Raw genomic sequence first — 19,939 nt, 5'->3', positions numbered from 1 at the left:
ATGGTACTATACCTGGTCTATGAAAGTATAAAGTTAACGTAAGATTGAACCCAAAATAATATACGTCCTTTGTGCAATTTTGCGCGGTGTGGGACTGTTGCTGAGTGCTCGGACCACTTGGATAGCGTTTAGGAATCAGAGGAAAGGACAATCAAAAACAAAACAGTTTAGCGCCACCTTGCGTTCGTTGCGAGTTTTATAAAAGTCCAAAAAGGTCCGAGAGAGCTACAAATTGATAAATTAATGTAAAACGTAAACTTGAAACCAAAGCCAAAATAATTTAGGTTTTTCGCGCTATTTCGCATAGTACCAGATTGTGGCTCAGTATTCGTACTGATCGAATAACAGTTAGGAAGCAAAGGGAAGGTCAATCGAAACCGAAACCACTTACTGCAGCAGTGTTGAAGCCTCGCAAAGCGACCTTCCGAGAATATGAGCTGCACGACGCGCCGCTCGCGGGGAACGCACTGCTCGCGCGCCAGCGAAGCGGCTGACGCGGCGTCCCGAGCGGCTTGTGAGACGACCAGCGCGCGGCGGCAGCGGCGCCTCCCTTTTTGCCAGGAAAAAAAAAAAAAGAATTGGCCGTCGCCGCCGCTCTGCCCGCGTTCCCTTTCCCGAACGTTTCCCTCCCGATCTCGCGCCTCCACAAGTTTTCTCCTTTCGGCGGCCGCTCCGGCGAAAACTCCGCGCAGCGCGACTCCGCGAACCGTCGGCCGCAAACTTCGCCGAGTTGGAGCATGCGCATTTCAGAGCGCGAAGGAAAACCGGGACGAAGTAGAGAAAGAGAGTGGCTTACTTTCTCGCCGGGCCAGCATCTTCCGCACGCGCCCGGGTTAAGGCGGAGGGTACCGGGCTCTAACAGCGAGGGGAAAGAGATGGCTGAGAAGGGAAGAATGTGGTAAGGCAGCGTAAGGGAAAAGGGGAGAACAGAGAAGCTGGCGCACGAAGCGGCTGCCGGGTGGAGGGAGAGAATTAGGGAAAAAAGGAGAGGGCGGGCAAAGAAGGGCGATTCCCTTTTCGAGAATCAACAGCATCTGCGAAGGGTCGCCCCGACAAGTCTTTCGAACAAGATTTCGTGCAAATGAGTGACCGTACCGCAAGCACAGAGCCAGAATCCAACGCCGAGGTGTAGCACTTACAGGGGCCGGAGGTTGGTTTGAGGTGGAGGTGGGAGAGGAGAGGAGGATCTCCCCCTTGTTCGTGCCCTGCAGTCGCGTGATACGGAATCGCTGCCTTCTTTTTTCCCGGCTGTGTAGCCGCGAGTGCCTATAAGGTGGTTAAAGGTACCTTGTGAGCGACGTTTGTCCTCCGTTTGTTTGTTTTTTCCGACGCATCCAGGACGACCCGCGTGCAACGGCCGCATATAGGGTGTAGGATCAACGATGGAGCGCAGAAGCGCCGTGAGCAGTCGCCGGCATCCACCCTGCCCTGCAAGATGAACGTGAGTCCGCTGCCCCGTTTTTGTGTGCTTCGTGATGGACACCGCGTAGTATTCAGTGTACACTGCAGTGCACATGCTTGACCTTAGATCTTGCGATATGACTGACATTTATTTATTTTTCGTAGAAACGTACCAGAATTATTCTTTTCTCCGCTTATCCTCCTCCCTCCGGCGACGCGTAAGACCGATTCATTGACTCTATCGTCTCCAAAAGCTGTTTTTCACGTTCCACTTTCTTTGTTTCTCATTTATTCGGAAGCACACGTCAACATGTTCCTTGTAGCAAGGTGTCTCACGGTAAACGCGTGGCAGAGCATCCTCGGAACACTTTTTTGTCATTTTTTTTATTCCACGGATGTGCAAAGTGGCTGCGAAGCCTCGAAGAGTGCATCGGAAATCGTGCGCCTCGCATGACGCAATACTTGCGGTAACAATGCAGCACGCGTGCGTGCACGTGATGATAAAAAGCGACTTACCTGTTTCCCTTATGGGCATTTCGATATTCGAACCAAAGCACATTGACGAAAAGATGGATTCTCAAGCATTTTGCTGGCTTGCGGAAGCACTTGAGATGACCAACACTGAGACGAACTATCCTTGCCGGAACGCATGTGCTTGCACCGAGACCACCGTGACCGCCTTTTCTTAACGAAAATATGTTTATTCAATGCATTCCATCGGTCCTAACACATGGGGCGTCAACGTGAAGGTTACAGAAAACACTTGAGAGAAATTTGAGGGCCTCTCAATGAGAGATAGAGCGAAATATTACAGCCGTAGCGGCTCAAAAACAATCTGACAAGGGGGTGGATACCAGAAAAACAGGCAGTGGATGTTGAACTCTCCACTTCTTTCCGTGTCCATTCAAAGAAATGAACAGGTGGTAGAGCGGCACAGACAGAAAGCCACAAATTGGTTTGACCAGGTCTCGTGTTCCTAGTTGGCAACGCATTGCAGTAGATATACTAGTGGCTTTTAAGCAAGTTCTTAAATATATTCAGAGGAATCGATAAATGAAAGCAACAAATATAAATTTCAACGTACCAGTTGCTCGTAACGTAACACGTATACAGCCCAAGACTACTTTAGCTACATGGCGCCAAAATTTGGAATGTAGTACCCCATGAAGTATGAACGGCTAATTATTTCACGCCAGCTCTAAAAACTACAGGATTTTCCCCAACTTGCTTCGTATGTGTATCATAATGTGCCAGATTATTTATTTTGGGTGCTATTGTACAATACACTGTTTCCTTTTGATTTGGTTCTGTATGTTGTCTGGCTATTAGGATATTAATACTGAGAAGGAGGTATGCACATGACATTGTAGATGTTAAATGTGTATACGAACCTTTGGCTACTGGCTCAAAAGTTCTTTGCACGAAAATACTGTATTATTGAAAAATAACTGCACTGAAGTGAAATGTTGGGTGAAATTAAGAAGAATATGCGAAGTTGAGTGAAACACTTAGCGGTTATATAGTGCGTAATCAGTAGCTTACACTGAATTCACAAAATGGGTTGCAACTTTCAAGGGAGTTTTAGCATGGTCTTTGAAAAGTTGGGATATAGAATGTTGTAACAAAAAGTGAAAATTTGTGGGTACATCTTGACATCGCCTGACGTGTTGTATTCAGTTCTCACGTCGTTATTGAAATTGATGATGCGTTTCTCTATCGCAGCCTCTGCCGACCTCGACAATCTCCAAAACCTGAACTCTTTTTCCGGAACCTGCCTTAGTGGTTTGTGGCCTCCGAGACAACGGTCAAGATCAACTGGGCTCCCGTCAGAAAGGATTCAACAAGAGACCTGTTCGCATCCCAAGATTCTCAGTTCGGATAAGAGTGTCCTTCCGCGACCTCTGTCTTCAGAAAAAAAAAAGGATCCTGTGCAACCGAGCGGATAAATAGTTCGTCTTCGTGTGCGAAGTCTGAATCGAGACATTCAAACAAGAACCTGAAACATGGCCGACCAGCTCATCTACAAGCTGACGGGCTTCATACAGAAAGCCAAGTCCTACATGCCCGGCGCATGCGGCGAGGATAACTCGGGAGAGCAACTGCACTTCGCCAAGCAAGAAAACGACACCGAACTATCAAACTTTCAGGTAAGACATCGCACGAGTCAAAGCATTGACGCACCGTACAGAGTCGGCTTCAGCCTGAGAATAAATGTAAGCTCCGCCCAACTCGGACATTATGCCACCCAGGCAAAATTTCCATAAATTTTTAGAAGAAATGTTCGACAATTTAGATTACGATGTAATCTATTATGGAAGAGCAATAAGCTGTCCCATTTTCAAACAACTGATTCATGAGTTTGTATCCCACTAATTGCAAGTGTTCATTTGCATGGCGTCTGGGCCTTCCACGTATTTCAGGCATATGCCTTGACCCTGTAAGCACGTGTTCTCTACGATAGTTTTCGGTCAAAAAATTCTACGGTTTGATGAATTTCACCAAAAAATTGTGACTTCATTGATCAGCAAAACGCAATATTTTAAAAAAGAAACGACAAACTTGTCATTCATAATATTGATTCACAATTTCGTAGTGTTTGTATTATCAGCAAAAAACTACTTATGCAGTGATCAGAAATCGCCAATCATTGCTCTGCTCCACGGGTGAATGACAGGCGCGCTGCAGTACTGGGGGCGCTGCGCGTCTTCATTCTTGGACTGTAACCCACTACACGTATAAACGCAGGCCCCACCCACTGCCGTTGCTGTCCTCTCCAAGGAAAATTTGCCTATATCACCTATGAAACCGCATTTGCTCAATTTTGGGACGTCAGGCAGGCACCTGCCACGAACTTAAGCTACGTTATTTTTTTTTCACACAGGCATGTTAGCATCGCTGGTTTACGGTACAAAACTCGAATTTCCTGCTAATTTTCTGCAAAAAATTCTGACAGCGCTGCTCAGCCAAAAGTAATAATATAAGTAGGGACGATGAACTTTCAATTCTTAGTATACCTAGTGCTCGCAATAGCAGCGAAAAAGTACTTGCTCTTTGAGTGTGCCCGCCTTGTTGGAACAGGGGCATAGGGTGCTCGAGTGCTAACCCGAAGGTCGTGGGTTCGATTCCGGCCGAGGTGGTTCCATTTAGATGGAGGCGAAATGGTGGAGGTTTGTGCACTGTGCGATGTTAGTGCGCGTTAAAGAACCCCAGATGGTGAAAATTTTGCGGAGCCTTTCAGTACGGCGGCCCTCATATCGGGGATTTGGGCGTAAAAACCCAGATTTAATTATTATTATTACTTGCTGTTAAAACGAAACCTTGTCGCACGACTCACTCGAACACATCAAACTACGGATGTCAGGACGTACGATTTCAAATAACCCGGCTATTAAACATTGTGAAGAGTAACATAGACCTTTACGCACCCCGTTACAAACAATATGTAAAAAGTTTTCTGTTATATTCTACGATAACTTATCAATAACGTTTTACACACCACTTATGCGTGTCCTTGTTTCACTGGTTTTTACTACAGTTTCAAGCTTCATAATTTAATGCATATAAGCCCATAATCTTGAACTGTATCAATTATATATTTTTTTCATGAAGCGTTTTGCATATGTTTCTTTGTCATGAAGTGTTTTCGTGACATTGTTTTACGTAGCGTTTTTATTGTATGCTTTCATGAATTGTTTGTATACGATTTTGTTCTCGGGTTGTAGTTGTATGATGTGGAGCTGCATTGCTTTGTTCGCACATAACAATGCTTTATCGTTGTACATGCATCAAAACCATGTGTATGTATGCCGAATGCGCAAAGGAGTAAGAACCTCTGTTATGAAACATGGCCTCTAGCTCTTACTTCTCTTTTATAAAACGAAAGATATATCAAACTTGAAACTTCAAACATTAAGGACAGGCGCGTTGTAGTTCAAGGGGCGTACCCTGTATTTATCCTTAGATTATAATAGACCAAACGGCATTGTGTGCCCGTGTTTTAGGAGTATCAAAGCTCTGCCACTTGTTGAATTTCAGCGACATGTCGTTCCTCCGCCCCCTGCCATGATGTTATTCTTCTGGTCGCGCTTTTAAGGCCCGGCAGACATTACTGCGATTTTCGATGGAGAGACAACTCGCACAATTAAAAAAAATGCGTTGGGCTATCACGTTTTCAGCGGATGTTGGGAAAAATAATAAATCACAGAAAACTAAAGCTCATTTCGACATCTACATTGTATCACATTGTCATAGATGCGTCAGGTTAGTTAGGTTAGGCTACGTTATGTTCCTAATTTGTAGCGAAAAAAAAGGTAGCTTGAGCAAGCTCGATTCAGGAGGTGTACTACAATACGCAGTAGGGTTTTCGCTTAAGAATATTTAGCAGAAGAACGAGATGTGGCTATATTGTGACCATTTTCGTGGTGGTAATATTGCACGTGGAGGTGAAATGTCACGTAAGCAAAAAACAGTTCTTTTTTTTTTATCGTTACCACTGTATTTTGTGCGCTGCCGTAAAGCGCCACCTAAAATTATCTGGCGGGCTATGTTTCCATACACCTCATAATTGATTTGTGGGGTTTAACGTCCCAAAACCACGATATGATTATGAGAGACGCCACTTCCATACACCACAGCCAATTGGAACTTGCAACTAGTAAGTAATGACTTGAATACCTCCTTATATATCTGTCGCGATGCGCGCCTTGCAAGGAGTATGTACTTAGATCCTAAGGCAGCCCTGCGTTGGCGCAGAGGGAATTTGCTTTTAATTGCTTCTTAAGCTGCAAGTATCTTCAAGTTCTCCAGGATTCTCTTCGTTCGGAAGCGTCGTTTATTGGAGTGATTTTTTATCCATTCTTAATTCACCATTTTTAATCTGCGGGCATTATTAAAACAGCTATCTTAATCTTTTTGTTCCTAACTACAAACTGTGCTTTGTTTGCAAATTTATTAATTTATTTTTCTTTCACCCTATGCTCCGTTCAATTTATCAAGTGGAACGGCGCTAGCGAAAAATAATAGTAACCGTTGGAGTTTTATGTCCCAAAACCGGGGCGCAAAACCTGCGGGATTCTGTAGTGGAGGGCTCCGGAAATTTCGAATGTGTGTTCTTTAGACTTGAAATCTGAGCTTTATTTTCATCTAAAAAAAGCTGAGGGTTTCCTTGCGGGCAAAAAAAGATGCTGAAAACAGCTTGAAGGGGCGGAGGATCGTACAGGCAGCAGCAAATTAATAGTCACAGAAAAACAAAAGAGCTATGTGGCCTATACATCTTGATAAGTAACATATAGGCGAAGTAAAAAGCCGGACAAATATACAAATACAGCGCAAAAGCACATATACACCAAATACTCTTTGCGAAAAAATATATACACGTCCAGGTATAGTAAACCCCCAGAGTGGACTGCACATTCGAGAAACGCAAAACGTTACTCCACGCACACGAAAACAAAGTAAAACAAAATGTGCACAACAAGGGTGTAGCGGCATAAATGAACTTCACGTGCGCCTAAATAGAGATACACTGACGTCTAACGTTTAGCACTCTATCGAAATGCGATCGGCGGGTTGTGTTCTAGGGACCTCTGGGTCAGCAGTCAAGTCCAATACCCATTAGACCACCGTGTCGGGTACGCTATAGCGAGACTATATTGTTCGAGTAAATGCGTTCGCCCACAAATAGTTCAGTGTTTTTGCCGCCCGAAACAAGATTCCTTTCCCTTCCTTTTTTTACAGGCTTAAAGCATGAAAATGTACCTTAGTAATAAACAAACTTCGTTTTACGGCTATCATGTACGTTGTTCTGAATCACTTAGCACTCAGTTGTTTTCTGTTTCTGGTCATTTATTTGCAGTCCTTTGACATGCATCACGTGCAGGCCCGTACTAAATATAGGCTTGTACTATTCACAACCACGAAAAACCGAGAAAGAGACGTGTGGAGTTTTACAATTCACTGACCGAACTTCTCGCCATAGGTTCTACAGCGTTGTACCTGCATGGTGTGCGAAACCAAGGGTAAAAAGTTTGGTCTCCTCCTTTGCGTCGCGTTAATTTGCGTTTCCCATATTTCATTATCAATGTGTACCAACTAGACCGCCTATCAACCCTTCTACAAAACATTAGGTGTAGCACTTAAAGCTATCAATTACTATTTCTCGCTATTTTTACAACTCTCCAAACCTGAATTGTATCATTCTAATTCAATTGTTCGCATACAATTCTAAGTAGTCGCAGAAACCAATCCGGTATGTCGCGAATACAAAGACGGGGCTCTATAACAAGTCTCGGCTACTCTCCGTCTTTAACTCAGCTCTATATTAAGACCGGAAAAGTCTGTTCTGCGAAAATTCTTAGAGGACTCATCTTTTGATTTCACTGCTTGCATTAATAATGCTCAGCGTGCCGGTCAGATCAGATTGTAAAAAATAAAAAAGTCAGAATTATCAGCAGTAGCGCTTTCACCATAAGATCCACGCCATTAATGTACACCGGAGCTTCAAGTGATCAACAATATTGCTTTGTTGAATACGAAAGAGCAATTGTCACCATCGGCAGCAGCCATTGCGAGGTTATTTACTTCATTTCTTTAGTTTTGGTTCGAAGCTGAAAATGATACATGCACAAAAAAGAGAAGTTCATTTTCAGTGCAACTTTATGTAGCTGTTTAACATTAAGTATCGCTAATTTTATTTCCTGTGAAAACTCGTATAAGCGGTGGAATATTGAAGAACGGACATTTACTATAAAATGTCAGATAGTGAAGCCATGCCTGAACTTGACCTTCTAAAGCATAAAACGTGAAAGTGTAATGAAGCTTTGTGGACATCGAATTCTCATTTGCTGGCCTGGCTTCGGTTCTTGATACATGCTTCACCTGTGCCGCAAGAAAACAAACGACTGTGAGCGCGACATTGGCCGTTTCGAAATTTCGCAGAATGTCCACTGCGAGTACACCTGTCAAGCACGCAATGCCACTGTTCTTCCTTTTGCGAACCAGCGATTAAGGGTCCGCTGAACATCAGTAGTGCACCAAGTGAAGCTCTGTTTGAGTGCTTACTAATGAGTGAGCCCTTAATACAGCCACTCATTGCACCATTCCCATGTTTTGACAGCTTGCGCAATTACACGCTTTTGTTGAGACACGACAGTCGTGTGGTACTGTGTGTTTTTTTTCTGATAGCGGCGGAATGCCAGACGCTCATGTACTCACATTTAGGTGCCAAATAAGAAACATCTGCATGGTGGTGAGAATTTCCTGATCCCTCTTCTATCATGTCCCTTATAACCATGTCATGGTTTAACGACATGGTCAAAGACGTTAAACCCTAACAGCTATAACTATATTTGGCTGCACTGTGGCATTCATACTTCACATTAAAAAAAAAAAAGCTGAAGGGATAAGTTGAGCGCTGTGAACAAAAGTTTGGTCTATGAAAAACATAGAAATCCAAAAGCGTGCTTATAAAGTCTCAAAAATTTTTGTGAGGAGTAAAATATTGATGATAACTGTCAAAGCACTTTGTGCAGCTCTTTATGGTGTGTCCTCACAAGTCTTGTAACGTTGTACATATTGCATTCCTAGAGTATACTAGGGTGCAAACGACCTGCTATAGACTGCTTTAATGCATACTTCTTTAGTTAATTTTTTGTCCCCGTCAATGAACTCTTTCAAAGTTTATGTGAGCTAAGCGTATTAATTTAAAATTCTTCTAATTTGTTTGTCTCGTGTGTTTCCTTGAGCAAGTTACTGTTTACAGCGTTCGCATTTATGTATGCTTGCTTGAAACCGGACTGTATTTGCCATGCTTTTTCAGCCTGGCAGAGAAGGATAGCGGGCATCCGGTATGTTGCAAAGCCACCTTGCACACATTTACTTTCTAAAAGTAAAACTTGACGCACATATATGCAAATTTTAGCAACCCTCACGTCCAAAATATGTGTGGAAAACTTATCGTACTTCTGAAAAGTTCTATAAAGGTTCGACATGCGTATTGCACCAAAGTGCAATACGCATGTACTCAAGACGAACTCAATACTCAAGACGAACCTTTGCGGCGACCTCACTTGGTGATTGCTTTTGCTTCATAAACTGCAATTCGTTCATTACAGCTATTGCTCGATGCTTCGGTACATTTGTGTTTAACGCTTCGGCGCCCACGATTGCGTTCAATTTCAGTCACTGTGTGCTACATTCCCCATGCACTACACTTCGTCTCTCGATACTGAACATGCTTCCACAGCCTGCATTCGAAAGCCTCTCGGAAATTTTCCCACATTAATGCCTCATCGAACGTGAAAATTGACCGCCAGATTTGGCGTGCCGTAGCAAATGCGCCAACGCGAGCGATGCAAAAAATCATCACGTGATCAGGTCACCTAATGACGTCATCATTGGGTCACATGGCGCCAAGATATGTGACGTCTCCATTACGTCACTATACGGCTACTCTTGATCGCGTCTTCACGTGACATCGACGCTTGGTGAAAGGGCAGCCGATCACAGAGGCAGTGAAAAACCAGGTTAAGGAGGTGGGAAGAGGGGGTCAGATTAACATATCGACTGAGAAGAAAAATATAATAAGATGGCTTTTGCTTCGCGGGCCCATTGCTGATCGACGAGAATTGAGCTTTTGAGCGACCTGTCCCACTTGTTCGAGGTAGAGCCGCGATGAGCGTCTCTACACTGCCAGAGCATGTGTGCGGGTATTGCCGTGTGTCCACACGAGGGGTACGTGTCGCTGGTGTACGCGTCGGGGCCGAAAACGTGAAGCTTGGTCGGGTTTTGGTATGTGTGAGTTCGTAGTAGGCGTGGGTTAGAGCGCCTGCGGCTGCTAGGTAGTCCCTGTCGGTTTCTACGTGTGAGACGTACAGCATGCGCTAAGCGCGTCGTGAAGGAGAAACATTTTTGTAATATTTTTTTTTAAATTCTATTCCATGGCTTTCGCCTTCGAGTCAATGCATGCATAAAGCACCCTGTGAGTTTTTATTTTCTTTATACATTCACAGAGGCAGTGCACCTAAACTATCTACTGTTTTTTTTTTCTGCACAACCAGTTTCAACTGAGAAGAAGAGCCTTCTAAGGAGATGAGGGTATTGTGGTGATCGTTACTATTAGTGAAAGTACTTCGCTCACTGACGACTCAAAACTTAGGTCAGAACTTATAAATGATCTGTTTCATTAGCGCGGTGTTGTCAAACTGTCCCACAGCAGTTGATGCGACCTTCGAATAATGCGTCGGAGCATCGGACGCGTTATTAGAAGCTCGCAGGTTTGATCCCTGCCCAATTATATTTTCATCCACTTTTATTTGTTTTGAATTACATTGCGTTTACGTCTAATAACATCCCCTATACTTTCCCTGGCATGATTGTCTGTTTGTTGTCATTAACATAGACATAACGTTTCGCATTGTAATGTAGCACTATGTGTCCTAACGTAACATTCGTACTGAGTAATCGCCTTCGTTGCATTTCTTAGTGGATTACGTCAATATAACAGACGTAATGGAATTCGATTTACTGATAATCATTCTTTCACTGTTTAGTACTGATCATTTTAACAGCGACATTGTGAAGGCTATAGCCGCAATCCGTGCGGCTTATGGGTATGTGCTGTGCGGCCTACGCGAAAACCATCATAACCATACATGGGCATGTGGCAAAGAAATTGGGTGAATGATATTCACTGCTCATTCACTAAATGTGAAGAAAACTATCGCCAACAAACAGGTGTGCGGAAAAGAAGCTAAATCAGAGAGTAAACTCGATAAGCTACCGGCTAACTATATGCCGAAAACCTATAGTTACAACCACGCTCTACTATACAACTAGAACAAGCAGTAAAAGTAGATCTACCAGATGTGCGAACGCTGAGTTTCAGCGCGAGCTTCTGTTTCCGGAGTTTGGACGTCCGATTCGAGTCTTTAACTGTCTGTTGTTTAAATCGAACATCTCTGCGCTGAGACTCGTGGATTAGCGTGAATGAGTTTATTCGCGCGGATGATTTCTGAAGTTATCTTTCTTTCGTTTGATCGGCAATGTTTCTACGTAGCAGATAGGAAGTTAATCATGAAACGAAAAAAAATCTTTTTTAAAGACAAGTCAAGGTATTTGTTAGTATTTTAGCTTCAACTTCTCTATGCTTCCGGTATACACTATGAAGTGTGTCTCTATAAAGCCACTTATTTCAGATGACGACGAGACATTTATTCAATAAAGTGCAAAAAAAAGGGGGGGGGGTGTCCCTATTACGGGACTATATGAGGCATTTGCTTTCATGAACTCAGGTCACTTAAAATTGCCATGCGTGTTATTTTCATGTGCCTAGTTCAAACACACAACCACTGCGAGCAATATTAGATGCAGATCGCACCTCAGTGTTCCAGAAGATTCACGATTGTGTTAGATCATTTTGTTAAGATTGCCCGAGAGATACGAACAATCAAGCTTATTCAATAGCTTATGCCGTAGTGCTTCGTAAATTTTGACCATCTAGTGTGCTTTAACATCCACCCAAATCTATGTACACCGCCTCCATCATTCCACCTCCATTGTTTGCCCCCCCCCCCCCCCCCCCATGGCTGGTTGGGTAACTAATTGTGAAGGAGGAGAGAGTGAGAGAAAGCTTTTTTGATGATAAACAGATGTGAAGAAAGCTTCTGTACAAACGTGGAAGCAAGATTTTTTCGTTTTATTTAGTCCCTGTTTTTTCTTTCGCCAGGGTAACTAATATGAAGCTTGTCTGGCCTACATCCTTCCCTTCGAACTTTTCTTTTTCATTTCTCGCAGCCGACTTTGTTCAGTGGAGTTTTTTCCTTCTTTTTATGCTAGTGATTCGTTTTATCGTGATTGACTCGGTAGGCTAGACTGGCTTGATGGTTTGTTATTGGGGTTGAGCACGCCAAAAGACTGGGGCAGAATGAAAAATGCATAGACGCGCGCGCGCACACACACACACACACACACACACACACACACACACACACACACACACACACACACACACACACACACACACACACACACACACACACACACTGGTGATAGTGCGAGTGCGTGTGTTCATACATGCTTTTGCCACTGTCTTTTTTCCCGCGCTCAAGCCCTGACAGCGATTGGCTCGCTGGTCCTTCGCGAGTGGCTCATTGGTCGGATCTAAACACAGGGTCTGGGCACCGGGAGCGGAGAGGGCGGAGAGTTCGCCGAGACGACGCTGACCGAGGGCGTCAATGGCCTAGGCCCTCAGAGGAGCGTCGACGTGGTCGACGAGTTCGGAGGCCGGGAAGGAGAGAAGATCTCGGAGTGGCAGGCCGGATGGAACGTCACCAACGCCATCCAAGTACGTACTGTACTGTTTGATAACTTCAGTGTATACAACGTCTTCTTTAATAACCCCAGTGCAAAACTGGTTCCCTCGAGAATTTTTTTTAAATTTCGTCTAATTTCTCGTCTACTTTTCTTGTAACATCTATACCAACTAGCCCAACAAGCAGTTTTAATAAATTGGTTGTTAAATCACGTAAGTGTAAAACTGCCTGTTCGATGATCTCAATGAACAACTGGTTGTCAATTACCTCAGTGTACAACGCCTTCACGCCACCTCTAAAACCTTCAACAAATCCTTTTTACTGACTGCTCGCTTACTATAAAATGCACCACACGAACACAGAGTAAATGAACAATATTCCAATAAATTTAAGAACGTACTGACATGTGTTTTTGTTTCTTCAAAAATCTCAATCTGCCATCACTACATTGTTGTTTTATGCCTTTCAGTGACACCACTCTTCTGTAAGAGCATTTATAGCATTTGTACTACCTGTTGCACTGTCTGTTTGTTTCGCTCGTCGAATTTAAACATGTATACTGTATTTATTGGAAACTTTTTCTTTTCTATTGTATAATAATCATCATGCTGTTGTTGGTGTTTTTACTCTCGCTTGCCTTACGGTATACCAAGGAAAGGGTATTTACAATTTGTGATGGTAATATTTCGATTGATTCTAATGAATACCACAATGTGGTAGAAGGGTTAACATAGGGAAATTAAGAACTATCCATTTGTAGCTGGAAGAAACAAGAAAGTCACCACATGGAGTTTTCAGAAAGATAGCTGCCGGAAAATTCGCCCTGGTTTGGGGATCGAACCCGGAACCAACGCCTTCCCGGGGCGGTCGCTCTGCCAAGTGAGCCAATAAGGAAGCTAGCAACATGCAGCGGTCGGGGTTTTTTTTTGCGATTTGTTCGTATACATTTTACAAAGTCATAAATTTATAGGCCAGAAAAACTTGTGGGGCTCACTCAGACTCACCCATTAAATATATTTCGAGCTTTGGACTAACTCGAACTCACACTCAAGAAACATTCTTTTCAACCGGACTCCCTCTCACTTATACTCTCAAAAATATTGCTCACCCGGACTCACTCAGACTCAATATTAAGGCTTGATCTGAGTCAGAGTGAGTTCAAGTGAGTCGACTCATGAGTGAGTTCGCCGACCTGTCGTCATATCCGTGACGGAAATACGTCAGCGGAGCCGTCGTGTACCCCGGCATAGAACACTTTCGCGTTAAAGGACACACCTTATATGTACACACAAATAATGAAACGAGAGATAAACTTATCGTACATCTTTTTCAAAACATATACGAAACATCTTACATATTGTTACAGAAGGCAGAGCAAAACTATACGCTGAACAAAAGCGGCTGATCAGAAGTGCACTCGTTTTCCTCGTCTGGACGTCTGCGCGGTAGTGTTGGCTGGACATTTTCGAGTTACGCCTTTTGTATGCGATGTGTGCAGAGTGTTTATTTGTGCTCGAAGTTACGAGGTATCTTTGAAGTGATGTGTGAAGACACGGAGGAACTGGACAGAAGGTGAGGAAGAAGTTTTTTGTTTGTTTGTTCCAGGCTGTAAATCTGATTTGATTGATATGTGGGGTTTAACGTCTTATAACCACCATATGATTATGAGAGACGCCGTAGTGGAGGGCTCCAGAAATTTCGACCACCTGGGTTTTTTTAACGTGCACCCAAATTTGAGCACACGGGCCTACAACATTTCCGCCTCCATCGGAAATGCAGCCGCCACAGCCGGGATTCAGACCCGCAACCTGTGGGTCAGTAGCCGAGTACCTTAGCCACTAGACCACCACGGCTGAACCAGGCTGTAAATCTGGTTAATACAAAGGGCGGGAAAATATTCGCTCTTTGCGGCCTCATCCTATTAGCCGAGGAGGAGGAAAAAAACGGAAGGACAGGGAAGTTGGGTGGTCTTCAGGTCCGCTGGTGGATTACGAGTGAATGACTGCACGAATTAATCACAAACTCGCAGCACTTGAACACTGATCATTCCACATCGGCCTTCTTTCTAAGCCTTCTTTCTAAACGATTCATATGGATTTCCTTGTGGCTTCGTGGTGGTTATCGAGTTACCTTCCTTATGTATACTATATTCGCATGCGCAGCACAGTCGCAGCTCGTGCAAGACACGCTCCAACTTGATGGCGTTCTCGATAATTCGCGCTAGGAGTCGGGAGTAATTTAGTTCTTTTCTCTAAAGTTGCGCGAATGGTAACTTTGGAGACCTAACCGAATACGAATCCAATAGGACCACAGACGAAGCAACATAACTGAATGCTTTTCAGATATTCTACAGTTTTTGCTACAGTAATTATCAAGTAATTTTCAGGTCATGGTATTATAGTTGTAGCCTTAAAAGTAGAATTAAGTTTATACAACAAATATTCGACCCCGAAAAGCAGAGCACATCGATTGCTGTTTTTTAACTGTATTATGACGCAGATTGAAATGAATAGGACGAAAAATCACCCTCTCCGTCAGTGGCATCTGTCTAAGTGTCCAATGGATTCATTTCGTTGACTTATAAAGAAACGAGTTCATCGAAAAACAAAAAAAACTTTTGTTCTCTTCACTAAAAATATACGTAAAATATCGCGAACTAGTTTGCATACGTTATTGTAGCTACGAAGCTATCATACGTGGGCGCTTTTACGTTTGCTGGCGATGATGTTTCCGTAGTGATTAAATTTATTTCAATTTGTGTTATTAATTTCGTATTCATTTGGGCGAAGTTGGCATTTTGAAACATAAAAGGTGTAGCTTTAAAAATGCTCGTTTCGCCGAAATTTCGGTGTCGTTGATTGTGAGCGAATAATCATCTTTGTGTGACCAAAAAATCTAGAAAGTTTCAAGTGAATTAAGTCTAAAAAATTGTGGGTCTGAGTGGGGATTGATCCCGGGCCGCTTACGCGACAAGCGTGTGTTATACCACACAGCCATACCCCTGCTTGTGAATTCAGTGAAAAAAAAAGTTCCTCTGCTTGGAAATAAGGTGAAAGTAACTGTCATGTTTCACAAACACACATGTCCTGTAGAGACGCTTGATAATACAACATGAAATATTGAAGTAATAATGCGTGGTACAACCGTTCATAGCCATAGGGCGTCAGACCAAGTGATTATAATAATAAATTCATAGTTTAAAGCCAGTCACTCGTTACAAAAGGCACACATGCTACGGCACCCTTTAGGTAGTGCGTGCGTAGAAAGTTCGAAAATATTTAATATCCAAAGTGTTTGAAGTACGCACAAAAAATTGACTAATGTTATTGCACTCAACTTTTACAGGCGTAGCCTATGGGTCCCCGATTTTCCTGAAATACGTCACATATTTTAGGGGTGATGCTCCTTATGGCGTGGTTTGTGCGTCCCCCGTTGTTGTAGTGCGTAACCTTTGGCACATACCCGCATACCAGTGGCACATACCCGCCCTTGCATATCCGCATGTCGCATGCTACAAAAAACGTAGCACAGTGACGTTATCACGCTCTCGGTGTTAGCAAAGCGCTGACAGCAGAAATGAGGTGCATACTCTCATTTAGTCCCAGGATTGTCCGCTAGATGGCGGTACTTGTATATGATAAATATATTTTAAAAGTAAGCAATATGACGTTCACTAGATGGACGGACAGACGCATGGACGGACAGACAAGCAGACGGATACACAGACAGACACACGAACGGACGCACGCGCAGACGGACACACGGACGGATGCAGAAACGGACGCACGAACGGGCGCACGTACGGACGGATGGACGCTTCACCCTACTCATCATCATTCATTCTGTAGATAAGCTGTGAACTTTTTTTACTTACGAATAAGCGCCTATTCGGTTTGAAAACCTAATAGAGTGGGGGTCTTTTACGTTATTCTTTGGAAATGTTTAAATATTCGTAAACCTGTGCACTGCTCCATGTATGGGTGTTTTGAACGATTGATATTGAAGTGATAGCTGAAGGTCGTTATATACCAGTTTGATAAATCAAAGCAGGGTCAGTTTATTGTTATTCTTGTTGAAGTAGCAGCGTCCGGTAAGGGCAACGACAAAGACCACTCGACAAATAGCTCCTGTTCTGTTATGTTTCCGTTGCAGTTGCGTGTCGTGCGGGCTGGTATTTTAAACATTAGCCGTGTAGAATCTGCGAAGCAAACGAAATTATGAACACGACACTACATACTTTCGTTTGTTAGTTCGTCAGGACACATTTCTTCCGAACGTCTCAGTTAAATGCCGGCTGCTTGCGTGAAGGAAAGAAGTGGAAATTTTAAGGGCTCTTTTTTTAGTTGTACATGCTACATGACGTCAGCAGGCAGTGGTGTTTGCCACTCACTGTTTCCAACACTCCCACATTTAAATGCACATGTATAACCCGTAAAGTGGACCATTGCATGACCACCGCTGTAGCTCAGTTGGTAGAGCATCGGACGCGTTGTTTGAAGGTCGCATGTTCGGTCCCTGCCAGTCACGGCAAACGAATTTTTTATCGACTTTTCTTTGTTTTCTGTTACATCACAATTACAACTAACAACATCCCCTATGCTTTCCTACGCATTGTTGTTGGTTAGTTATCTTCAATATTGACATATTGCATAGATAAATAGATACAAGTGAAGTGGAGGTACTCCCAACACGACCACTGCAAACGAATGTAAGCTCGATCGCAATGATCTGTGACTCCAATGCTAGTCCGTGAAGCGTCAATACTTGCTCTACTCCTCGAAGGTGATGTTAGGAAATTCGCAGCACATATGTTAGCTCTGCAAAACTTCCATTCGAAGACATCGCGTGTCCGAGTGAGAAGCTTTTGTCGCAGTCTTACCTTGCAACATCGGCGTGGGGTTGTCCGGGCTGTTCGGGACCCAACTCTGCGCATCACGTTGTCAAGTGCAACTCTGTGTAACGATTTGCCACACTGTGCCCTCAAAGCTGTTTCCTGCGTCCTGCCAAGCCCACCACTGACACTAACAGAGCACTCCGGAGTAACAGGTCTCCGCTGTCCGCTGCGTTGCGCAGTGGTCGCGGTGCGCGACTTCTGACACAAAGGTCGCCAGTTCCATCCCGGCTGCAGTGGTCGCATTACTATGGAGGAGAAATGATAGATCCCTGTGTACTGGTCCATGTCAGCGCACGATAGACAAGGCCATATGGTTGAAATTTCCGAAGCCCTCCACCGTGGGGTTCTTCGTAATCACATCGTGGTTTTGGTGCTTAAGAGACCAGATATCATTATTAATAACATGTTTTTACAATGGTGTCCACAGCACACACACACAAAGAAAACGATAACGCCGCCGCTGACAACGCGTGTTCTGCCAGCGTGTCGAGTCGATCAATAAGCCGGGCGCGCCATGCAAGGAGCGTCCACACATTGAAACGAAGCGGCTGTGTAGCTGGTGACACCGTGAACAACCGCATCGCGATACGCGCTGTCGGTGGTACTATGCGCATGCGCACTGCAGACTCGCCAACGACGAACACACGAGGTTCGCTTCCGTAGTATTGAAGATAAGATGCGCACGCTACAGTTGCTGTCTTCATGGGCACAGCCGCAGGCACTGTGATAAGCTCAAAATAAGTGCTCGTCATTGCTGATCTTGCGGAAGATCGCCATGCACTCGCGCCACAGCCTGCGTTTTTTGAGTGGTCTGTCAAACGGACACGGAACGACCTGTCTCGCAAATCCTTGCTTTTTACTCCTTACCGGGTTCTATTTGCGCTATGGGTAAGGGACAGGGGCCTTTCTGACTATAATTTGACCGTCGCCGGGAGAATTCTTATGTCGAGAATGGGCTCATTACCCGAGTGGTAGCTTTCGCTAAAACGTGGGTTTCAGTAACATGGTATGCAAACGCAATACGGTATAGCAACGACACGGTGACGTCGAAAAGTGTACGGACAAGCTGAAAAAGATCCTCTATTGTCACTTGCAACCTGCCGTGGTAGCTTCGCACGCTACGCTCTCCGTATCGAGGGCAGGGGTTCGATTCCCGGAGAATGCGGTGGCATACCAATGGAGGCCAAATGCAAACAGCATCCGTGTGCTTAGGTTCAGGTTGTCGAAATTATTCCGAAGTCATCCACTGCCGCTTGCCTCATAATGAAGCTGTGGTCTTGGCCCAAAAGAAGTCCAGCCGTTATTATTATTGTTATTGTCGTTTCCGATGGTTATTATGAGAAAAAAGCGTCGACGCCGATAAAGCAGCAAGTGCGAACATTATTTTATAGCATTACGTGGTGAAAGGGGAACTGAGGAGGATCAAGGCATCCTAGACTTTACTTGAGCAGTAAAGAACATTCAGTGGTAGGGCATTCAGTGGTAGGGCACACACATTGATTATGTGCGTGCGTGTCATATGACTTAGATAGTCGGCATTGGAGGTTTGGTGCGCCTTTACTAAGTACGGTAAGGAAACCTCTGTCCGGCTTTCATTGGACAGCTAAAAAAAACGGCCAAAGTGCGACAATGGCACAAAGGAGCGTAAAGCTCCATGTTGAACGACTGCCTCGTTTAAAATAATTGATCCCTGTTTAGTGTTGAGAAAACGTCTATAAACCAAAGCAACCTATACAATCGACTGGGGAATAAGCAGTGTTAAAAAACATGGCATTTGCCTCCGAGTGGTTTTTATTAGGCGAACGCACAAAGCTGTGGCATTCTAATGACGATTGCCTGAGGGCCCTTAAATATCAGCCTTAAAAAAAAATAACTGCTTTACATAAGTCGCATTAAGTGACCGTGTTTTACTAATGATGCCCCTAAATATGCATTTGCGCAAGATATTTATTTCCTGAATATCGATACAACGTTAGCTTTATACCCATCTTCGCCTGGAACTGTAGACGCAAAAATGGAAGGAAGCATCGATTTTACAATTAATAGGCAAACGGCGGCGCACAATTATCCCTTCCTTCCTGCGTCGATGGCTCCCTTGCTTAAAGCGGGAGCACTTTCGAAGAAGCGTTTCCTTTAGAAGCATTCGAACGCAATGTACGGCAATTTTGTTCTCTATTTTAATATCAAAAGCCCCATGGTTCATATATACTTAACTTCTTGCGTTACGACAGGTTGACCACATGTGTTACTTCATCGGCTTATGCATGCAGTGCATCAGTTATACAGCACCAGAAACGAACAACTTCAGATTAACATAGCCCCGCCGCGTTGGTCT

The 19,939-nt window shown here is 44.0% G+C and overlaps 1 protein-coding gene across 1 annotated transcript in view; it reads left to right on the top strand.

Moving 5' to 3' along the window:
• The first annotated feature begins 1,004 nt into the window (after positions 1-1,004).
• VGAT (vesicular GABA transporter) overlaps positions 1,005-19,939 on the top strand; it is a 218,377-nt gene continuing 199,442 nt past the window's right edge. Inside the window, exons 1-3 of the mRNA XM_075873776.1 lie at positions 1,005-1,441; positions 3,124-3,548; positions 12,569-12,742. Coding sequence (XP_075729891.1) covers positions 3,405-3,548; positions 12,569-12,742 — 318 coding nt within the window. The 5' untranslated portion in view covers positions 1,005-1,441; positions 3,124-3,404. The remainder of the gene's footprint in view (positions 1,442-3,123; positions 3,549-12,568; positions 12,743-19,939) is intronic.

The sequence above is a fragment of the Rhipicephalus microplus genome, chromosome 9, assembly GCF_043290135.1.
Source record: "Rhipicephalus microplus isolate Deutch F79 chromosome 9, USDA_Rmic, whole genome shotgun sequence".
In the NCBI taxonomy this organism is placed as follows: domain Eukaryota; kingdom Metazoa; phylum Arthropoda; class Arachnida; order Ixodida; family Ixodidae; genus Rhipicephalus; species Rhipicephalus microplus.
Note: the sequence above shows the minus strand (reverse complement) of the source record. Positions and strands in the feature narration are given on the sequence as shown.